The sequence below is a fragment of the Hyperolius riggenbachi genome, chromosome 3, assembly GCF_040937935.1.
Source record: "Hyperolius riggenbachi isolate aHypRig1 chromosome 3, aHypRig1.pri, whole genome shotgun sequence".
NCBI classification, from domain to species: domain Eukaryota; kingdom Metazoa; phylum Chordata; class Amphibia; order Anura; family Hyperoliidae; genus Hyperolius; species Hyperolius riggenbachi.
The window spans coordinates 209,779,333-209,797,823 of record NC_090648.1 but is presented as its reverse complement, the minus strand read 5'-3'; the positions used below and the strand labels follow the sequence as shown (position 1 = coordinate 209,797,823).

Below are 18,491 nucleotides of genomic sequence, written 5' to 3'. Positions count from 1 at the left end.
AGAACCAGGTGGACCTGGGAATTCACACTTAGCCAGATTACTGTGTTATTACTGTGTTATACTTTAGACCAGTTCCAGGGTGTTGAGACCACGGACCTCACACCCAAGATTAGGGATACTGTGTCATTGCTGTGTTATTCTTTAGATCAGTTCCAGGGTGTTGAGACCACGGACCTCACACCCAAGATTAGGGATACTGTGTCATTGCTGTGTTATTCTTTAGACCAGTTCCTGAGTGTTGAGACCACGGACCTCACTCTCTAGACTAGGCCTCTGCTTGATATCTGTTATGACCTATTGCTCTCTTGACCCTTCTCCTGCTCTCTGATTCGGTACCTTCGCATATCTGATTACCTGTTGACATCCCTGCCTGTCCCTGGTTACCGAATCAGCCTTCTGTCTCTGTACCTTATCTGCTCGTGTGTTGCCGACCCGGCCTGGCCGACCCTTCTACCTGTGACACCCCCCCCCCCCCCCGGTGGGGTGTCCAGTAGTTGCAGGGACTCCCTGTCCCTCAGAGGGACCTCTCTGCAATCCAGTTAGGGACTCTATCTCATAGGAGTCCTTTGACTGCAGTAGAGTCTGACTCCCAGCAGTTCAGGGAATCACTGGCTCTCTGGTTATCTCCAGCCCTTACTAGGAGATAATCGTTATATGGTCTAGGGTCACCTGCTCCTCAGGTGATCCAGGCTCATATACTGTCGCACCAAACACTTACACTTCATCAGGTGTCCAGAGGTTAGTTATACTTGTAGTATTGGTGATTCTGCAGATCATCAATAATCGGGTATATATCTGTATTCTTGGTGATACTGCAGATCACCAATAATCAGATTCTCTCTGTGTGTTGACACCGATCGTTACAACCAGCTGATAAGATATGCCTGGAAAAAAAAAAAGCAGAAAACTTCACATAATGTGCATCACTTTATACTACACCCTTGTAAACATCACACATTGTAAACAGCCCGGGGCAGACCTTTGGGATGTATGCTGTACCTTACCTGCAATCTCACAAAGACGGCTGCCTTGGAGCATGGAGCAGGAGCCAGTACCGTAAGGTACATCGCTTTGTTATATGTGGTTTTCAAGGTTTTTCTATGTACATTTCATTCTGTGGGGCAATGAGGGCTTGTTAGAGGTGTTATTACCCTATTAGCGATATGCTATTCAATAAGAGAGAAGGACGTTTGGACTGTTTTATTGTATGCTGCATAGAAGCCTGCAGGTGAGCAGGGAACAGGGGGTTGTTGTGAACTGAGACACACGATGTGAAGTTTTCTGCTTTTTTTCTGCCAGGACATATCTTATCAGCGTGTCTGTATCGCCAGAGGCCCATGGAAAGACTGATGTCCATGTCTGCCACAAGTGTGGCTGTTCTGTGATTAAATCTTTGGCTTATAGCCATATTTTTTATGTCGCTGACCTTTGAAGTCCTTATTTTTTATGTCAGTCCCATGGTAGAACACTTGATTTGCCGAAGGAAGCCAGAGAAATATGTGCATTAACTTTTGTAGTAATTTCCACACCTTTGACTTGTGAATTAAGCAGTAAGGTGTGGTATGCTAGATGTTTTGTGTATAGCTTCTTTACCTTTGTAAATGTATATTTGTTATTTGATCTATTAATAAAGTAATAGTTTGTAGTTTTTATAAACTCAGCTTGACAAAACCCTATTATTTCTTGTTGTTTTTTTGCTTCCGAATATGTGGGGTGCTCAAGGCGAGTTCTTTATTTTGATGTTTTTACATCTACTAGTTGACTTAAGCCCGTTTAAAAACAGGCTTTAGGTCTCGGTCCTGCTGCCGCCGCCAGTCAGTGCGCATGCGTGCACACGCGCTTGACTGGCCGGCCCGCCTCCTAACCCGTCCTGTCCCAACGGCTGTGTCAGTGCAGGACATGCGCCGTAGCACAAAAGCACTGACACACGGACAGGACGTAGGGACACTTGCTAATTATTAGGTAGGATAATTCATTTTCAATTTTTTTAAATGCACCCCGTATTTTTTTGTTGATGTCTACATTATGTAATATCTGTCTGTCTATGGTACGATCCCAACTTCATCTATCGATTTCTATCTGATTGCAATATCTGTCTGTCTATGGTACGATCCCAACTTCATCTATCGATTTCTATCTGATTGCATTATTATATGTCTGTTTGTAACACACCATGCCCTGCTATCTGACTATGGACATTCTTGGTTTTAAATTTGTGTCAACCTCTGATCTTTGGTTCCATTCCACCAGTTCCCAGCTTTTGGCCTTATCTAGGTCTTGGCCTTAAATTAACATATAATTTATTGCTTTGCCAGCAGTTTATGCAGTGTTCTATGCTGTGTTTGATCTGTGAGTTAAATTTCTGTCCAGCCCCATACAGAGTCTCCTTTAAATTCCAGCCTACAAGGCTGAGACTCCCATTCAAACACTTCACCATCTCACCTGCATTCAGTCTGCTAATTAAGATGCTGGCAGCCTGTTTGCATATAGCTAGGATAGGAGGTCAATTTTGACCACTGGTCAGTTTTGAGCATTTGAACTCAAAGTGCATCTGTAACTCTAAGTGTAAAGAAAATACAACGACCAAAATTAGACCAGAATTGAACCAGAAGGGAACAGAAGGAACTGACAGAAAACTCTGCTTCTCTGGTTAGTTGCAAAAATGTTTAACCCAGTGTTTACTATCTGCCTGCTCTCCCCAGCCATCCTCAAATCTCTCCACACACTACATCCCCCTGCTGTCAGCAATATGCTGTACATTTCACGATCCCTCCTATCCACTCCACAGCTCGCCTCTCATAAGATTTTCTTGTAATTACAACTTCACCTTCTATGTCACACTACGTCTAAATATGAGTCTACATCGCAACTTCTGCCTACTCCTCCTCCTTGTTGCTGGGGACATTTCACCTAACCCTGGACCCCCACTCCCCCCTGCTAATCACACTGTTTGCAATAAATCAAATTTCCCTCCCTCTTACTGTAACCTTATTAATATTCCACTCCTTCCCCCTACACCCCCTCCGATCTCGGCTGCCCTCTGGAATGTCCGCTCAGTCTGCAACAAACTGCCCTTTATCCAAGATCTTTTCATTTCCAATGCTTTCACATTCTTTGGGATCACTGAAACCTGGCTGACCCCTTCTGACACAGTCTCACCTGCCGCCCTCTCCTATGGAGGTTTCCGCTTTACCCACACTCCTAGAGGTGAGAATAAGCATGGTGGTGGTGTGGGCATTCTCCTCTCAGATAAATGCTCCTTCAAGCCTCTCACTCCTATTCCCTCTCTCTCCCTGCCATCCTTTGAAGTCCATGCAGTCCGACTATACTCTCCCTTGAACCTCCAAATTGCAGTTATTTACCGCCCTCCAGGCCCTGCTTCAGTTTTCTTGGATCATTTCTCTGCCTGGCTTCTCCAGTTCCTATCCTCTGACATCCCTACCATCATCATGGGTGATTTTAACATTCCTATTGACACCAATAACACTGTCTCCAAAAAACTTCTATCACTCACTTCCTCCTATGGCTTGTCTCAGTGGTCCTCTACCTCAACCCACACTGATGGCCATACGCTTGACCTTGTATTCACTCGTCTCTGCTCTGTCACTGACTTTACTAATGATCCTCTACCACTCTCTGACCATAACCTACTTAGCTTTTCTCTCTCCTCCTCTTTTCCTACCTCCCTGGCACAAGCACGCTCACATACTCGCAGAAACTATCGCAACTATCTAGACATTCAAACTGTCTCTGATGCCCTGGCACCTCTCCTCACACAATCCTTCACCGACCCAGACTCGGCTGCTATACACTACAACAGCTCCATTACAAAAGTCTTGAATGACTTCACCCCCCTCGTCAATGCCCGCCCTCACCGTGTCTGTCGCCAACCCTGGATGACCAAAACCACTAAACAGTTAAAAAAAAGATGCTCTAGAGCAGCTGAACGGCGCTGGAGGAAAAGTAACACAAGTGAGGACTTCATCTTATATAAAATTGCCTTGAACAACTTCAGAAACGCACTCTCTGTGGCAAAAAAAGTCCTATTTTTCTTCCCTAATATCCGCCCATTTACACAATCCAAAACGCTTGTTCAGCACCTTCAACTCCGTTCTCCATCCCCCTCCTCCTCCTCCTTCATCTTGCTTATCAGCTGAAGAATTTGCAACATACTTCACTGATAAAATTGAAAACATCAGAAGTGAATTCTCCATGCAGCCCTCAAATCCCACCTCCACACCTCTCATTGACTGTTCTCTAACTGCCTTCTCTCCACTCTCTGAACACTCTCTTTCCTCTATAATTGCCAAAGCTAATCTAACCACCTGTTCTTTGGATCCTATTCCCTTCCATTTCAATCCGCAGCTATCCTCATCTCTCCTCTTGCCTGCACTAACAGCGCTATTTAACCTGTCCCTCTCTACTGGCATCTTTCCGTCCCCACTCAAAAAAGCTGTTGTGACACCACTACTTAAAAAACCTTCTCTAGATCCTACCACACTTGCCAACTACCGCCCAGTGTCACTTCTCCCATTTGCATCCAAACTACTTGAACGCCATATACATGCAGAATTAAGCCATTATTTATCTGCTAACTTCCTACTTGATCAGTTCCAGTCTGGCTTTCGCTCTAACCACTCCACGGAAACAGCCCTTACCAAAGTGGCCAATGACCTTCTTACAGCCAAATCCAAAGGTCAATTTTCCATACTCATCCTTCTGGACCTTTCATCAGCATTTGATACTGCCGACCACACCTTACTCCTACAAATACTTTCAAATGTCGGAATAAAGGGCCTTGCTCTCACATGGTTATCTTCCTACCTCTCTGGAAGGTCCTTCACAGTCTCCTACTCAGATCAGATCTCTTCTCCTCATGCTTTGTCTGTCGGGGTTCCCCAAGGCTCTGTCCTTGGTCCCCTCCTCTTTTCCATCTACATGCATGGTCTTGGTGATTTAATCAACTCATTCGGGTTTCAATACCACCTCTATGCAGATGATACACAACTGTACCTCTCTGCCCCAGACCTTAACTCCCTCCTTAAACGTGTTCCTAACTGCTTGTCTGCTATATCCTCCTTCATGTCCTCTCGCTTCCTAAAACTTAATATGAGTAAAAGAGAACTAATAATTTTTCCACCGTCTCTGTCCACCTCCCTGCCTGAAGTAACAATAAATGTCAATAACACTCCCATAACTTCAGTTCCCAAAGCTCGGTGCTTGGGGGTGATATTCGACTCATCTCTCTCTTTTATTCCTCATGTTCACTCCATAACCAGCTCCTGCCATCTCCAACTCAAAAACATATCTCGCAACCGTCCCTTTCTCACTCAAGACACAACTAAAATGTTAATACATGCTCTCATCATTTCTCGTCTGGACTACTGCAACGTACTACTTTGTGGACTACCGTCTAACAAACTGGCCCCGCTCCAGTCAGTACTGAACTCAGCTGCTCGTCTCATTCATCTTTCTTCTCTATCTTCCTCTGCCGACCCGCTTTGTCAAGCTCTTCACTGGCTGCAAATTAACCAGAGGATTCAGTTCAAACTCCTAACCCTGACCTACAAAGCTCTCCACAATCTCTCTCCCCGGTACATATCCTCACTAATCTCCAGATACAAACCCAATCGCAATCTCCGATCGGCACATGATCTTCTGTTGTCCTCCTCTAGAATCAACTCCTCACATTCACGTTTACAAGACTTCGCACGCGCTTCACCCCTCCTTTGGAATGCCCTCCCGCAACACGTCCGTCACTCGCCAACCTTTGTTACCTTTAAACGCTCTCTAAAAACACACTTGTTCCGACAAGCATATGCTCTACCTTAGGCCACTTCCCTTTGTACTAAGACCAAATTGCACTCCTACTAGGTATCCTAAAACACAAAGCCTCTATATATTTGCTGCATACTACCCCTCCTCCTGTCCCCCCCCCCCCCCCCCCCCCATTCCCTTTAGATTGTAAGCTCGCAAGGGCAGGGCTCTTTCCTCCTTTTGTGTCTTGGTAACCATTATACATTTTATTCATCATGTTCATTTTATCACTGTCATTACCAATTCTATAATTTGTATTTTGTATCATTCTTTGTATATTGTCACTAATTATGTATCTTGTATATTGGTGTACACCATTGTCTGTATTATTATGTACCCCATGTTTGTTTCTTACTTTGTACAGTGCCACGGAATATGTTGGCGCTTTATAAATCAATAATAATAATAATAATTATGTGAATGCACTCCTAATTTTCAAATATTTGAAGCGTTAAAAAAAGGTGCATTTCCACCTCTTCAAATAAGACCTTAACCTGCTATTCACCCATGTAAATTAGGTGGCCAAAAGGGAGAAGCCGCCAAGCATATAGCCCCTCCTCCCCCTCCCGCTAATACCAGCCTACGTGAGAAGTACATTTCAACGGAGGTGAGGGTCAGAGATTTCAACACCCGTCCAAGTGCGCTTGTTCCAAGGCTGAGGGACAAGCTCTGCTCCATGTCCATGACAAAGGATGTGGGCTCATTAAACAGAGATTGGCTTATAGTGTTCCCCACATCAAGGTCATTTTTTAACCATTTACTGGTTTACACAATGCACCGGTTGAAAAAAAAATCCACACCATTAACCTTTCCAGGACCGACGCAGTACGAATCTAAGTCCAGCAGGTGGTGCTGTGGCCCTGACTGGATGTAGATTCTATGTCGCATTGACCGCGCACCCCCGCTGTTACCACCAGTCTCGCCGCTCTGTCCCCACCGCAATTCGCTCGCCCTGCCATCTCTTTGACGGCAGAGCTCTGTGAGCAGGTCAGGAGCCGATTTCATTGGCTCCTGGCCCTGTCATCACTGTAAGCCAATCCCATTGGGTTATATTGATTGACGGTGTCAGAAGCCAGTGAAAGCGGCTCCTGACCGGTGCACAGCGCTCTGCCGTCATAGAGACAGCAGAGAGAAGAGCCTGCGGCAGGGACAGAATGGCGTGACCGGCAAATTTTTGCGGCGATTTGTCGGGAAGCAGCATTTTTCTGTACCAGCAGCCTCTGGTCCTTAATGGGGAAGAGGCTGCTGGTACCGAAGTGGTTTAAAAAAAATACGTAAAATCTTTTTTTTCCACCTGTGCATGCCTGCTTACAATGTTTATTTTATTTACTTGCTATGGATACTCATTTAGCTTGACCAATGGAATGCCTCAGCACATATCAGACTTCAGATCACATATAATCACATCCCGCCTAAAGATATTTTTTTACATCCTCTGTATGATCGGTTTTATTATTACCATTATCTTACTTTTCTGTGGCGTATGCCAGTTAAATTACACCCTTTATGTTGAATATTTAATGTAACCAAGGCAGTTTCAAAGTGCAAATGTTATTGAACTGTTTTGAGTTCATAGTGCAGCTGCGGGATAGTTTAAAGCACTTCAGTCGTGACTCGTGACAACTAGATAAAGGAAGAACTCATTTACCTCAATGCTTGCAGGTTGATATATCAAGGTAAGCTAGCTCTGTTGATCTTGAGTAATGCATTTGATTTAAAAAAAAACACACATGCAATAGTTTATAAGGCTATGGATATGGGATGTTGCAATGCTTTAATCTGGTAGCAAAAAGCAAATGCAATTTGCTGGCTGATGTATTAAATTCAAATACAGATTCCTACAGTTGTAACATTCTGATTTTTACTATACTTAACATCACCTCATCAAAGCATGTCAGCAGGGGGTTTGTAGAATCAAATACAAACTTTACAATGTTTTTAGGCAATGTATTTTTTTAACAATTCTAAGTAATTTAATGTTAGAAAGGCCATTACAGTTAGTTAGATAATAAATATTGTCATTATTATCTTTTTTTTATTTCATATGTTTGTCACACTACCATTCGTTGTATTTCATGTGGTGGTAAGATGGGTTTTAAATGCCCAAATTCTATTTTAGCTTATAACAAATGGTGTATGCATAGCTCCCAACTGTCCCTCTTTTGGAGGGACAGTCCCTCTTTGGGAGCCCTGTCCCCCGATCCCTCTTTCCTCCTCATTTGTCCCCCTTTCAAGACTTTGTCCCTCTTTCTTTGTAAATATATATATTTATCTACTAAAAATGTGTTTGATTGACTCTAAACTTTATTCACATCCTTTAAATTGATATATTACTAATTTTAAAATGTTAATATGAAGGAAAATGAACCAAGATAGAAAGGAACAGTGTGGTTTGAATTATAAAACAACATATTTTTCTCATGAAATGTTTATGGTATGCGTGACTAGGGATGTGACAGGGGCGTAATCAGGGGTGTGACAGGGGTGTGGCTTAAGTGTCCCTCTTTCTCATCTCAAAAAGTTGGGAGGTATGTGTATGTACTTGTAATGAATAGCGGAAATGCCACCGCATGGGCAAGCGGCATGGCGGCTATCTCCACGGCCCAGCCGGCGGCTTCTGCCGCTCAGCAACATGATGCTGGTTCGCCTGGTCCTTCTAGTGCACACAGATGGAGAGCTACGCGCGCGCGCGCCAGGCGACAGGACCTTTATGCTGGTAGAAGGGGAGTCAGCTGATCAGGCCGATCATCTGACTCCAGCTATGCTCCTGATTGGCTGAGTGACTGGGGCGGCACTGAGAAACGCTTTTGGTATATATAGGACTTGCCTGTCACTTACAAGTTGTCTGCTCTTGGGAACATTTACGTGTGAGCGCTCAGACCTGAGTCAGATCCTACAGTGTGTTAGAACCAGCCAGAGCTGGGAATTCACACTGAGTCAGATTCCGTTAATAGCTTTAAAGTACTATTGCTTGCTACTGTTTATGTGTTAGACTAGTTCCCAGGTGTTGAGACCAAGGACCTCACACCGGACCTCACACCTAAGACTAGGAGATTGCTACATTGCTACTGTTTATGTTTTAGACTAGTTCCCAGGTGTTGAGACCAAGGACCTCACACCTAAGACTAGGATTGAGATATATTACTGTTACCTGTTATGACCTTTGGCTTTCCTGACTACTCTCCTGTTCTCTGATTCGGTACTTCCACTCATCTGATTATCTGTTGCCAACATTGCCTGTACCTGGATACCGAATCAGTCTTCCACCTCTGTACCTTATCTGTCCGTGTGTTGCCGACCTGGCTTGTCTGACCTTTCTGGCTGTCACCTAGCCCTTGGGTGATCAGCCTTACTGTACTATCTGTGACACTTGCTCTTCAAGTGTTTACTAGCTGCAAGATCAGGCCTATGGTCACCGGCTCCTCTGGAGACCATCTTGCAGCACAGTCAGTGGGTCTCTACCTCTCTAAAGTCTGATTCCTTGACCCTCAGGGAATCCCTAGCTGCAGACCAATCCTATTACTCCAGTCAGTGATCCCTGCTCTTCGGGTATCCACTGGCTGCAGTACAGTCTGATTTCCTGCTCCTCAGGAAAACCTCGGCTGCAGGTCTATCAGAATCACTCATTCCATTACACATCATTATCTGGCAGCACAGTCAGTGGAACTTTGCCCCTCAGAGGTCCACTGGCTGCAGTGCAGTCTGATTCCCTGCTTCTCAGGGAATCCTTGGCTGCAGTAGTGTCTGTGTCTCCCGCTTCTCGGAAGATAACCACTCCGATTATGGTTGCACAGGTGCGCCTCTAGACTTTTTGTCACTCCAGGCAAGGAAACCTGTGGCGCCCCCCCTCCCCCCCCCCCCCAGCTGATTGGGGCTGCGCCCCTCTCTGCAGTTCGGTGGCCAGACTTAACTAACCCTAGTTGGTGCATAACCTAGTCCTAGCCCACCCCCAACACTACCTTTTGCAGCCAAACTACAACCCTCTTGAGGATAGGGCATTAGGGGGCATCAGGCAATCACCTGTGGTCAGTCAAGCCCCATCTACACGATACAATTCTTTGTGCGATTCGATTACGATTCTATTTACGATCCAATTAAATCTGACCTGTCCAATCGGGATTCGATTCAATTCGATTTGCCATTGCAAAACAATCGGACATGTCGGATTTATTCGGATCGTAAATAGAATCATAATCGAATCGCACAAAGAATCGTATTGTGTAGATACCTTAACCTTAAAGGATATAAGAGCTGAAATTGCATCAATAAAAGGATCCTATACCCACACCAGGATTGCTGCTTCCATTTTCCCCTGCCCGGCTTCGTTTTCCTGAAGTCATTCCCAGTCTAGACCCAAACCAGGGTTGAAGCAAATATTCTTCAACTACGCATGAATAGTTTATTCTTGGCCACCACTGCCGCTGCGATCTGGTTTAGAGACTGATTGCATGTAAATGGAGCATGGCTGAGGCAATGGAGGCAGTGATCCTGGTGTGGATAACCCTAAAAATTAAGTATGTATAGACTCCTATTGTGTATACATTTTCAGCTTGGCTATCAAGACACCCAAAGCGAAAATAAACTAATGAAATAAACAATTTTATCTATCTTCCTTCTCCTAGAAATTACTTTTTAAAATATTCCACAGTTTTATTTTATGTTTAAATCTGTTGTTTTAAGTTTTAACTGTTTTTACTCAATGACACATTCTTTGAAGTATGCCAGAGCTAACATTTATGAACTATTGAACCTTTTATCTCCTTCCTGCTCTCAGAAGCCATCCTCTGCTAGTAAAGTGTTCTATAGTTGTAATTTCTTATCAGTGAGGGTCACACTGTAGTCACTTTCTGACTGAGTCAGCCACTTACATACCTGATATTTAACTCTTTCAGGCAGAGAAAGAAAAAAAGGAACACAGCACAGTTATTTGTGTGCTAGGCACTGTACATACACATGTCTATCTCCATGTCACAGATCATCTCAGTTATCCTTTAATCTCAAACGCACAGCGTCGTCCAGAATGAAGAGTATTCTATTTAACAAACTAATTTTTCCATACAATTATAATTAATTGCATTTATAAAGCGCCAACATATTACTCAGTGCTGGGCAATAAATACATACAATGATTCAAAAGGATGGCAGACATAACAAGGTTATACAACATAGTAAAGGCTATACAAGGCAAACAGGGTAGAGAATATGTGATCATGCAATTTTGGGCTGGTTAGGTGGGCCCAGTAATAGTAGTCATAGAAAAGGAGCACATGATCATGTTGAATTACGAGATAAGGAAGGACCCTGCCAAAGGCTTAGAATCTAAGCTACTTGGCTATAGACAGAAAAAAAGCTAAACCTAATGATTTGCCTATACAACAGAACTGCTAGGAGTTTACAAACACTTTTAACTGGCCTTAGTTTGAGATGGTAGTAGCAGCAGCTGCAGCCAGAAGTAACCCCTAGAAAAACAAATGTAAAACTGTAATCCTCAGTGCTTGCTATCCTGTTGGTCAACCGCTTAAAGTGAACCTGTCTCGTGCCAGTCCTCAACGATCCTCTGTTCTCCCACTGTGGCGCAGTTTCGGTTTGTAGAGTCACCGTTCGCTGCTCCTGCCCTGGGCGCACAGGTCCTCGTTCACTCCTGTAGCCAGAAGCATCCTGCGCAGTAGAGATTGCCCCGTACTCTGTCCGCACAGAGGACGCTTCCAGTGACTGGAGCGAATGAGGACCTGTGCAGCCAGGGCCCCACAAGCGCAGTGGACGTCGACTTTTAAGTTGGCAAAACCAAAACTGCACCGCTAGGATCGTTGGGGACCTGCGTGGCACAGGATGGCTGCAGGGAGCTGGTAGAAGCCCCAGATAAGTGAAACTTTTTCAGGTCTGGTTTAAAGAGACTCTGAAGCGAGAATAAATCTCGCTTCAATGCTCATAGTTAGCAGGGGCACGTGTGCCCCTGCTAAACCGCCGCTATCGCGCCGCTAAAGGGGGGTCCCTTCACCCCCAACCCCCCCCCCCCCCCCCTGCAACACTTGGTCGCAGACTTGGTCGCTCCTGGAGGCAGGGCTAACGGCTGCATCGCCGCCTCTCTCCCACCCCTCTCAGTGAAGGAAGACTGAGAGGGGCGGGGGAGAGGCGGAGATACGCGCTGACAGACGCGCGTGGGGCAGGGCTGCGGCGGTTAGCCCTGCCCCAACCAGGAAGCGCTCCCCCGCTGCACCGAGGGGATTTGGGGGTGAAGGGACCCCCGTTTAGCGGCGCGATAGCGGCGGTTTAGCAGGGGCACACATGCCCCTGCTATCTATGAGGTCTGAAGCGAGATTTATTCTCGCTTCAGACTCTTTTTAAGGGAACCAGAGACAATCTAAAGAAAAGATGTTATACATACCTGGGGCTTCCTCCAGCTTCATACGCATGGATCGCTCCCATGCCACCATCCTCCACTGCCCGCAACTACGAGAACCGGCTCCCTTCACCGACGTCATCGGAGCCAGGCTACGCAGGAGAAGTGCGCCCTCTACGTATCTCTCCAGCGGCTGCTGCAGAGATACGCAAAGAGCACTTCCCTTACGCTCAGACTGGCTCAGACTGACGGCAGAGCGGGGTCCCGGTTCTCATAGCTGCGGGCAGCGGAGGATGGCGGCATAGGAGCGATCCATGCGTATGAGGCTGGAGGAAGCCCCAGGTGTGTATAAAATCTTTTCTTTAGATTGTCTCTGGTTCTCTTTAAGCGTCCCCCCAGTGCTCAAGAATGTCATTGACCGGTGACCATTACCATGACACTCAAACAAACAGCAGATCTGTATATGTGAAATATGATCCTATACAGGTTGCAAGAATAGATAAAATGCTCACATATTGGGCCCCTATAACAAGGACCCAGCATCTTTCAAATTGCATCAAGGCATAAACAAACTGCAGCACACAGTATATACTGCTAAACAGATGACACTGATGCCCAGTCTCTCTTACCCTATACAATGCTCTATCAGTTTATACTGCAGCCTGGAACAATCACTGAATAGCCAGTGATTAATGAGGAGTGCCTGGCCATCCCTTACAGCAGACAGTTGTCAGCCTGCTTTTACTCACCGAGTAGAAAGAAGTGGTGTGTCCTGGGACTGGAGTTTCCTATCCCCCTGGGTACATCCTTCAGCTGCAGCCTCCCCCTTCTTTGCACAGAAGCTCTCCTTCCTGATCGTTCTCCTCCTCCCCCACAGCACATTGCCGTTACATGAAAGGGCTCAGACCTGCAGTCTGCACTCTGCAGACACAGACAGCCAGGGAGGCTCTGCTCACAGCCCGAAAGGACCCGGAGTCAATGTCATCAGACATTTCAATTAACGCGCCAGAGTGCTTGTATTGACTGGCGGGGGCGGAGTTAAAGGCAGAATGTGGCCACATGAGGTAAACACTTTACCCGGTGGCTAATGGAGAAGCAGGGGAGCAGCTTTAGGAGGAGTGGTGGAGAAGAGCCAGCGTTGACTCACTGCTCTATTGATCGGGGAGGCAGCGGAGGAGGCGGCGACTACTCAATGGAGAAACTATACAGAGGGAGGCACTAGTGAGCACATGGGCAGCGTGCTAAAGGTAAATAAATGCAAGAAGTTAAAAATGGTCACAGTAAATGCGGCGGGCGGCCCCGCCTTTTCAATGCACAGCGCCCCAAGCGGCTGCCTCTACTGTCTGGTGGGAAAGGCACCCCTGCTGTTGCACCAAACACTATACCACATTAGGTGTCTTGTGTTTAGCTATACTAGTATTATTGGTGATTCTGCAGATCACCACATAATCAAGTATAGCATCTGTATTATTGGTGATACTGCAGATCACCAATAATCAGAAAAATCTGTGTTGCTGACACCAATCGTTACAGTACTCTGCCTAGTCACTACTGTTGAAGGAACACCCAGTTATTCAAGCTCGGGTCGGCTCGGCCGAACATGGTCCAGATGTTCGGGATATTCGGCTGAACACCGAGCCTAATTGAAGTCAATGGGGACCCGAGCATGCCTGCTTTGCAGGCCTGAAAAAATTTGCAAAATGAGGGAAACTTCAGCAAAATGGGTTGGAAATAGTGGGGGGACATTTACACATAGATCTTAGGCTCAGAATAGAAGCAGTGACTCATGTTTGCAGAGCAGTGCGCCAATTATACTTGACTGCCAATAAAACAAATAAAACTCCCAAAAAAAGGCATACGTGTATTGGGAAAACTGCATGCTTAACTGTTCCCAGCTGGCACTGAAAGTACTGCTTTTTTTATACAACACTAAGGCACATATGCAATTCATTTTTTCACCTGAGTTATCTCCTAAGAGATCATTTTCACCTTCGCTTTAAACTTAATTTTCACAATGTTACAATCGAAAAAGTACCCAAAATTTGGTGAAAAAGTACTATCAAACTTACTTCAAGTATTTTCTTGTTTGCTGGTGGCTTAAAAGGCATATTTTGACAAGTTGTGAAAATATCACCTAGGAGAAAACTCAGGAGAAAAAGTGAATTGCATATGAGCCTAATGCTGGGGATACACGGTACGTTTCCGTACCGTGTATTGACCAGCTGATCCGGCCAGCTGATAATATTCAGCTGGCCCGATCATTCCGCTTGATCCGCACCCGCTCGATTCCCGCCGGCGGACAATGGCAGGGAATCGAGCGGTGATAAGGAAGCGCCGGCGGGGACGAGCGGCAATCGATCCGCGCGCACGTGCGGACGAGCGGGGATGCGCCGGCATCCAGCCGCTGGCTCCATCCGTCGCATAAAATGAGCCGTGCATGCACGGCATAAGGGCTTGATTCACAAAAGCGTGCTAACAGTTAGCACGCTGGTGAAAAGCCCCTTATCACACCTAAACTCAGTTTAGGCGTGATAAGTTTAGGCGTGATAACTCTAGCACCGACTGGGTTAGCACCGCAGTGCACAGCTGATAAAAACTTTTGCACTAGCAAAGTCTGGTGCGCGCAAAACATTGCATAGAGTTTAATGGCGCTGCTTTGCGCACAGGACTTTGCGCGCGATCTAAACTTATCTAAACTTATCACGCCTAAACTTATCACACCTAAACTGAGTTTAGGCGTGATAAGGGGCTTTTCACCAGCGTGGTGCAATGGTTATCACGCCTAAAGTCTTTTAGGCGTGATAACTGGGTTATCATCACTTTGTGAATCAAGCCCTAAGCAAGAGTAAAATGCAATAAAGTGTGTTTTTTTATGGGCACAACTGTTCTCAGCTGGCACTGAAAGTACTGCTTTTTTTCTCAACAATAACCAACCGTAAAATGCAATAAACTGTGCTTTCTATGATGGGCACAAGTTTTCGCAGCTGGCAGCAGGAAAAAGGCTGCCCTCAGAGTCCTGGCACAAACACACTGACAGTGGTTGGCCTGGGACCAAATATGGTGGGCACAGTGGCTGCTGGAAATGCCTGCTGGCAGTGGTGAGGCAGGTGCACTGTGGCTGACAACAAAACAAGATGGGCACAGTGGCTGCTGGCAGTGCCTGCTGGCAGTGGTGGTGAGGCAGGTACACTGTGGCTGCCAACAAAAAAAGATGGGCACAGTGGCTGCTGGCAGTGCCTGCTGGCAGTGGTGAGGCAGGTGCACTGTGGCTGGCAACAAAAAAGATGGGCACTGTGGCTGCTGGAAGTGCCTGCTGGCAGTGGGCTGGCAGTGCCTGCTGGCAGTGGTGAGGCAGGGGCTCTGTGGCTGCTGCTGGCAGTGGTGAGGCAGGGGCTCTGTGGCTGCTGCTGGCAGTGGTGAGGCTGGGGCACTGTGGCTGCTGCTGACAGTGGTTGTGAGGCTGGGGCACTGTGGGTGGCCTGGTTGGCAGTGCTGTCACCTAACCGCTAGTTCTGTCTCATGCCTACCCCAAGCTAAACCCCAATGCGAATGGTGGAGCCTGCCGCGCGTTCTGGTATTTATATACCAGAACACGTGACCCGCTCGGCCAATCAAAGCTATGGTCACAGCCAGCTAGGCTGTGTGACCATAGCTGTGGAAAAAGCATCGTCGCCGCTTATTGGCTGCCTGCAAAGGCGGCAATAAGCGAGGGGAGGAGACCGAAGAGCACGGCAGAGCACCATGCGGTGCTCGGCTGTGCTCAACCCGAACAGGCGAATGTTCGGGGAATAACAAACAGTGCCGAGCCCTGTTCGATCAACAGTACTAGTCACATTTGAACTCAATTTACAATGTCTCTGCATCATTTAAGGTGGGTACACACATCAGATAAAAGTCTTTGGAAAATGAAAGATCACAGACCAATTTTATCCCCTTTCATGTAGTATGAGAGCCATATCTACACAGTCTATTCTATTGAGCTGAACTCCTCATCAGATAAAAATCTTTGCAAGATGCTGCACACAAAGATGCTGTACACATTCAAAAGATTAGTATCTGCAAAAGATCAGTTCCTGCAAAAGATCCGTTCCTGCAAAATGCATTCATAGTCTATGATATTTGCAGATCCTCATACACACCTTGTTTAACAGACATTCATCTGCACATCAGACAATTATCTGCAGATCTGAAGATCGATCCTGGTGGATCTGATCTGCAGATGAATGTCCGTTAAACAAGGTGTGTATGAGATCTGCAGATATCATAGACTATGAATGCAGTTTTACCAAGTAGGGGTACCAGCAGGGGCGTTGCTAGCCCCAAAGATCAGTGGCATGTGCCCCATCTCTTCTGGGGTGCCCCGGATGTCCCCCAGGCAGAGTCAGCTGTGGTGCCTCAATGGTGGGCATGCTGGGAGCTGTGGTGCATCAATTGGGGTTATCCTGTGTGCTGTGGTGCCTCTATGTGGGCATACTGGGTGCAGAGTTGCCAAACCAATTTCTTATTTTTCCTGGACAAAATGGTCAAAAAATGTGGACACCCCAAGGTTTGGATGGACAGGGGGCGGAGTCAAAGGCAGAGTCAGTAGCGGGCTTTTTAGGAAACTTCTTGTGAATTTTGGAGGAGAGAAAAATAGCCAGGTCCGGATTTCTGCAAAGGCCACAAAGGCCATGGCCTAGGGCGATAAAATCAGATAAAATAGGAAGGGCGGCATGACTTGGAGAGAGAAGAGGTCATATGTCAAAGTAAATCATCTCCCCTGTTCCCGCAGTGCAGCCAGCGCCCTGCTCTGCACTAATAGATGAATTCCAGAGTTCCCCAATCCCTGCACCTCTCACTTCCTGATGTGTTATAACAATCAGGATCAATCATAACTGTCACCTGATGATTCAATTATCTATATGATCGACATACAGTACAAGTGGATGTGAGAAATACCAGGGATTTACATTACAAAGCAGATAAAACTAAGTTCCGCTGAGTTCTAATGCAGGCATTCACAAACATTTCTGCTAGTTTCTTTGCCTTCTTTTTTACAGCTGTGACACTGACCCCAGCAGTTGTAAATTACACTTTCTTATCTAGGCCTAATTTATTGCTTTTTTTTTCTTCCTAGCCAGTGATCTCGTCTCCGCTTAAGTTAACTCTTTCCTGACTCATTTTCTGTCCTTTAGCTCTGACCATCTATGAGAACTGCTGCAGCCTGGAATAAAAATGCTGTATGCTTCCCTTTCATTGCTAAACTGTCACTGTCACCTGAGCTGTTACTACCTCTATGCTATGTGTATGGTTTGGCATCCTGATTTCCTGTAGCAGTGAAGCATTGCACCATCTTAGCCATCAGCAAAAGCAGAGAGTTTTGAATCAGGATGATACCATTTATTGGCTTAAAAGAAAAAGAGTAATCGTTCTGCTAATAAACCTTCTTCAGACTTTGTTGCTGTATACTGTCAGTATGTTAGAGCACACCACAATGGCCTCGATTCACAAAGCGGTGATAACCCAGTTATCACGCCTAAAAGACTTTAGGCGTGATGACCTTTTCACCACTGAGTTATCACCGATTTTTCCTGCTCTTCGCGCGAAGTTACCGCGCGTAAGCGCGTTCGCGCGTACGCGCGTAAGAGCGCGCGCAAAGTCCCATAGGGCTTAATGGGAGCTTCGCGCGAAGCGTCGGGTGTTGCGCGCGCACTTACGCGCGTACGCGCGTACGCGCGGCAACTTCGCGCGAGTTTCTTCTTATCATGCCTAAAGTGACTTTAGGCGTGATAAGGGCCTTTTCACCATGGTGCTAACACTTTGCACCGCTTTGTGAATCGAGCCCAATATGTACATTCATCATTCAAAAGAGATACATAGATTTTTCAGCAAATATAAATAAATGTCATTCAGATGCTTTAAAGTGGAGCTGAACTCTTGCACAGAACAGAAGGAAAACATGCAGAAAAATACACCATGTATGTATTTAGAGAGCCTTTCGAATTCTTCCACATCTGTGTCTAATCACAAATTTGATATCTTCCCTGTGTCACCTGACTGCCACAGCATATAAGCTTATTTTAAAGCACAAGATGTTAATATGTCTGCTTCCATGAAAGTAGGAATTAGACACACTGTCTATTTATTTCAGGATTTGTATCAGCTGTAACAAAGACATGTTTTTTCTTTAAAGGTTATTATGTTGCTGAGTATCTTTTAGAGCAGAGAGGAAGTTCTGAGTTCAGGTCCACTAATTACAACCAAACATCCAAAGTAGGTCTTGACAGGATGTTTGCTACTTACCTGTTCTCTGCTTTGGATGGGCTTCTCTCCATTGCACTGCCCTGCCACCTGT

General features: G+C 45.9%; 1 protein-coding gene across 3 annotated transcripts in view; it reads left to right on the top strand.

Moving 5' to 3' along the window:
- Nucleotides 1-1,027: 1,027 nt before the first annotated feature.
- Nucleotides 1,028-18,491, top strand: part of LOC137563315 (long-chain fatty acid transport protein 2-like) — a 147,074-nt gene continuing 129,610 nt past the window's right edge. The window contains exon 1 of one of the 3 annotated variants that reach the window (XM_068275612.1): nt 1,028-1,061. Coding sequence is in view for 1 of the 3 variants with exons in the window: in XM_068275610.1 (XP_068131711.1) it covers nt 1,164-1,228 (65 nt within the window). In the remaining 2 variants the exon portion in view is untranslated. Of the gene's footprint in view, nt 1,062-1,124; nt 1,229-7,429; nt 7,494-18,491 lie in introns of those variants that run through there. The other 2 variants (XM_068275610.1, XM_068275611.1) reach the window with 2 other exon arrangements.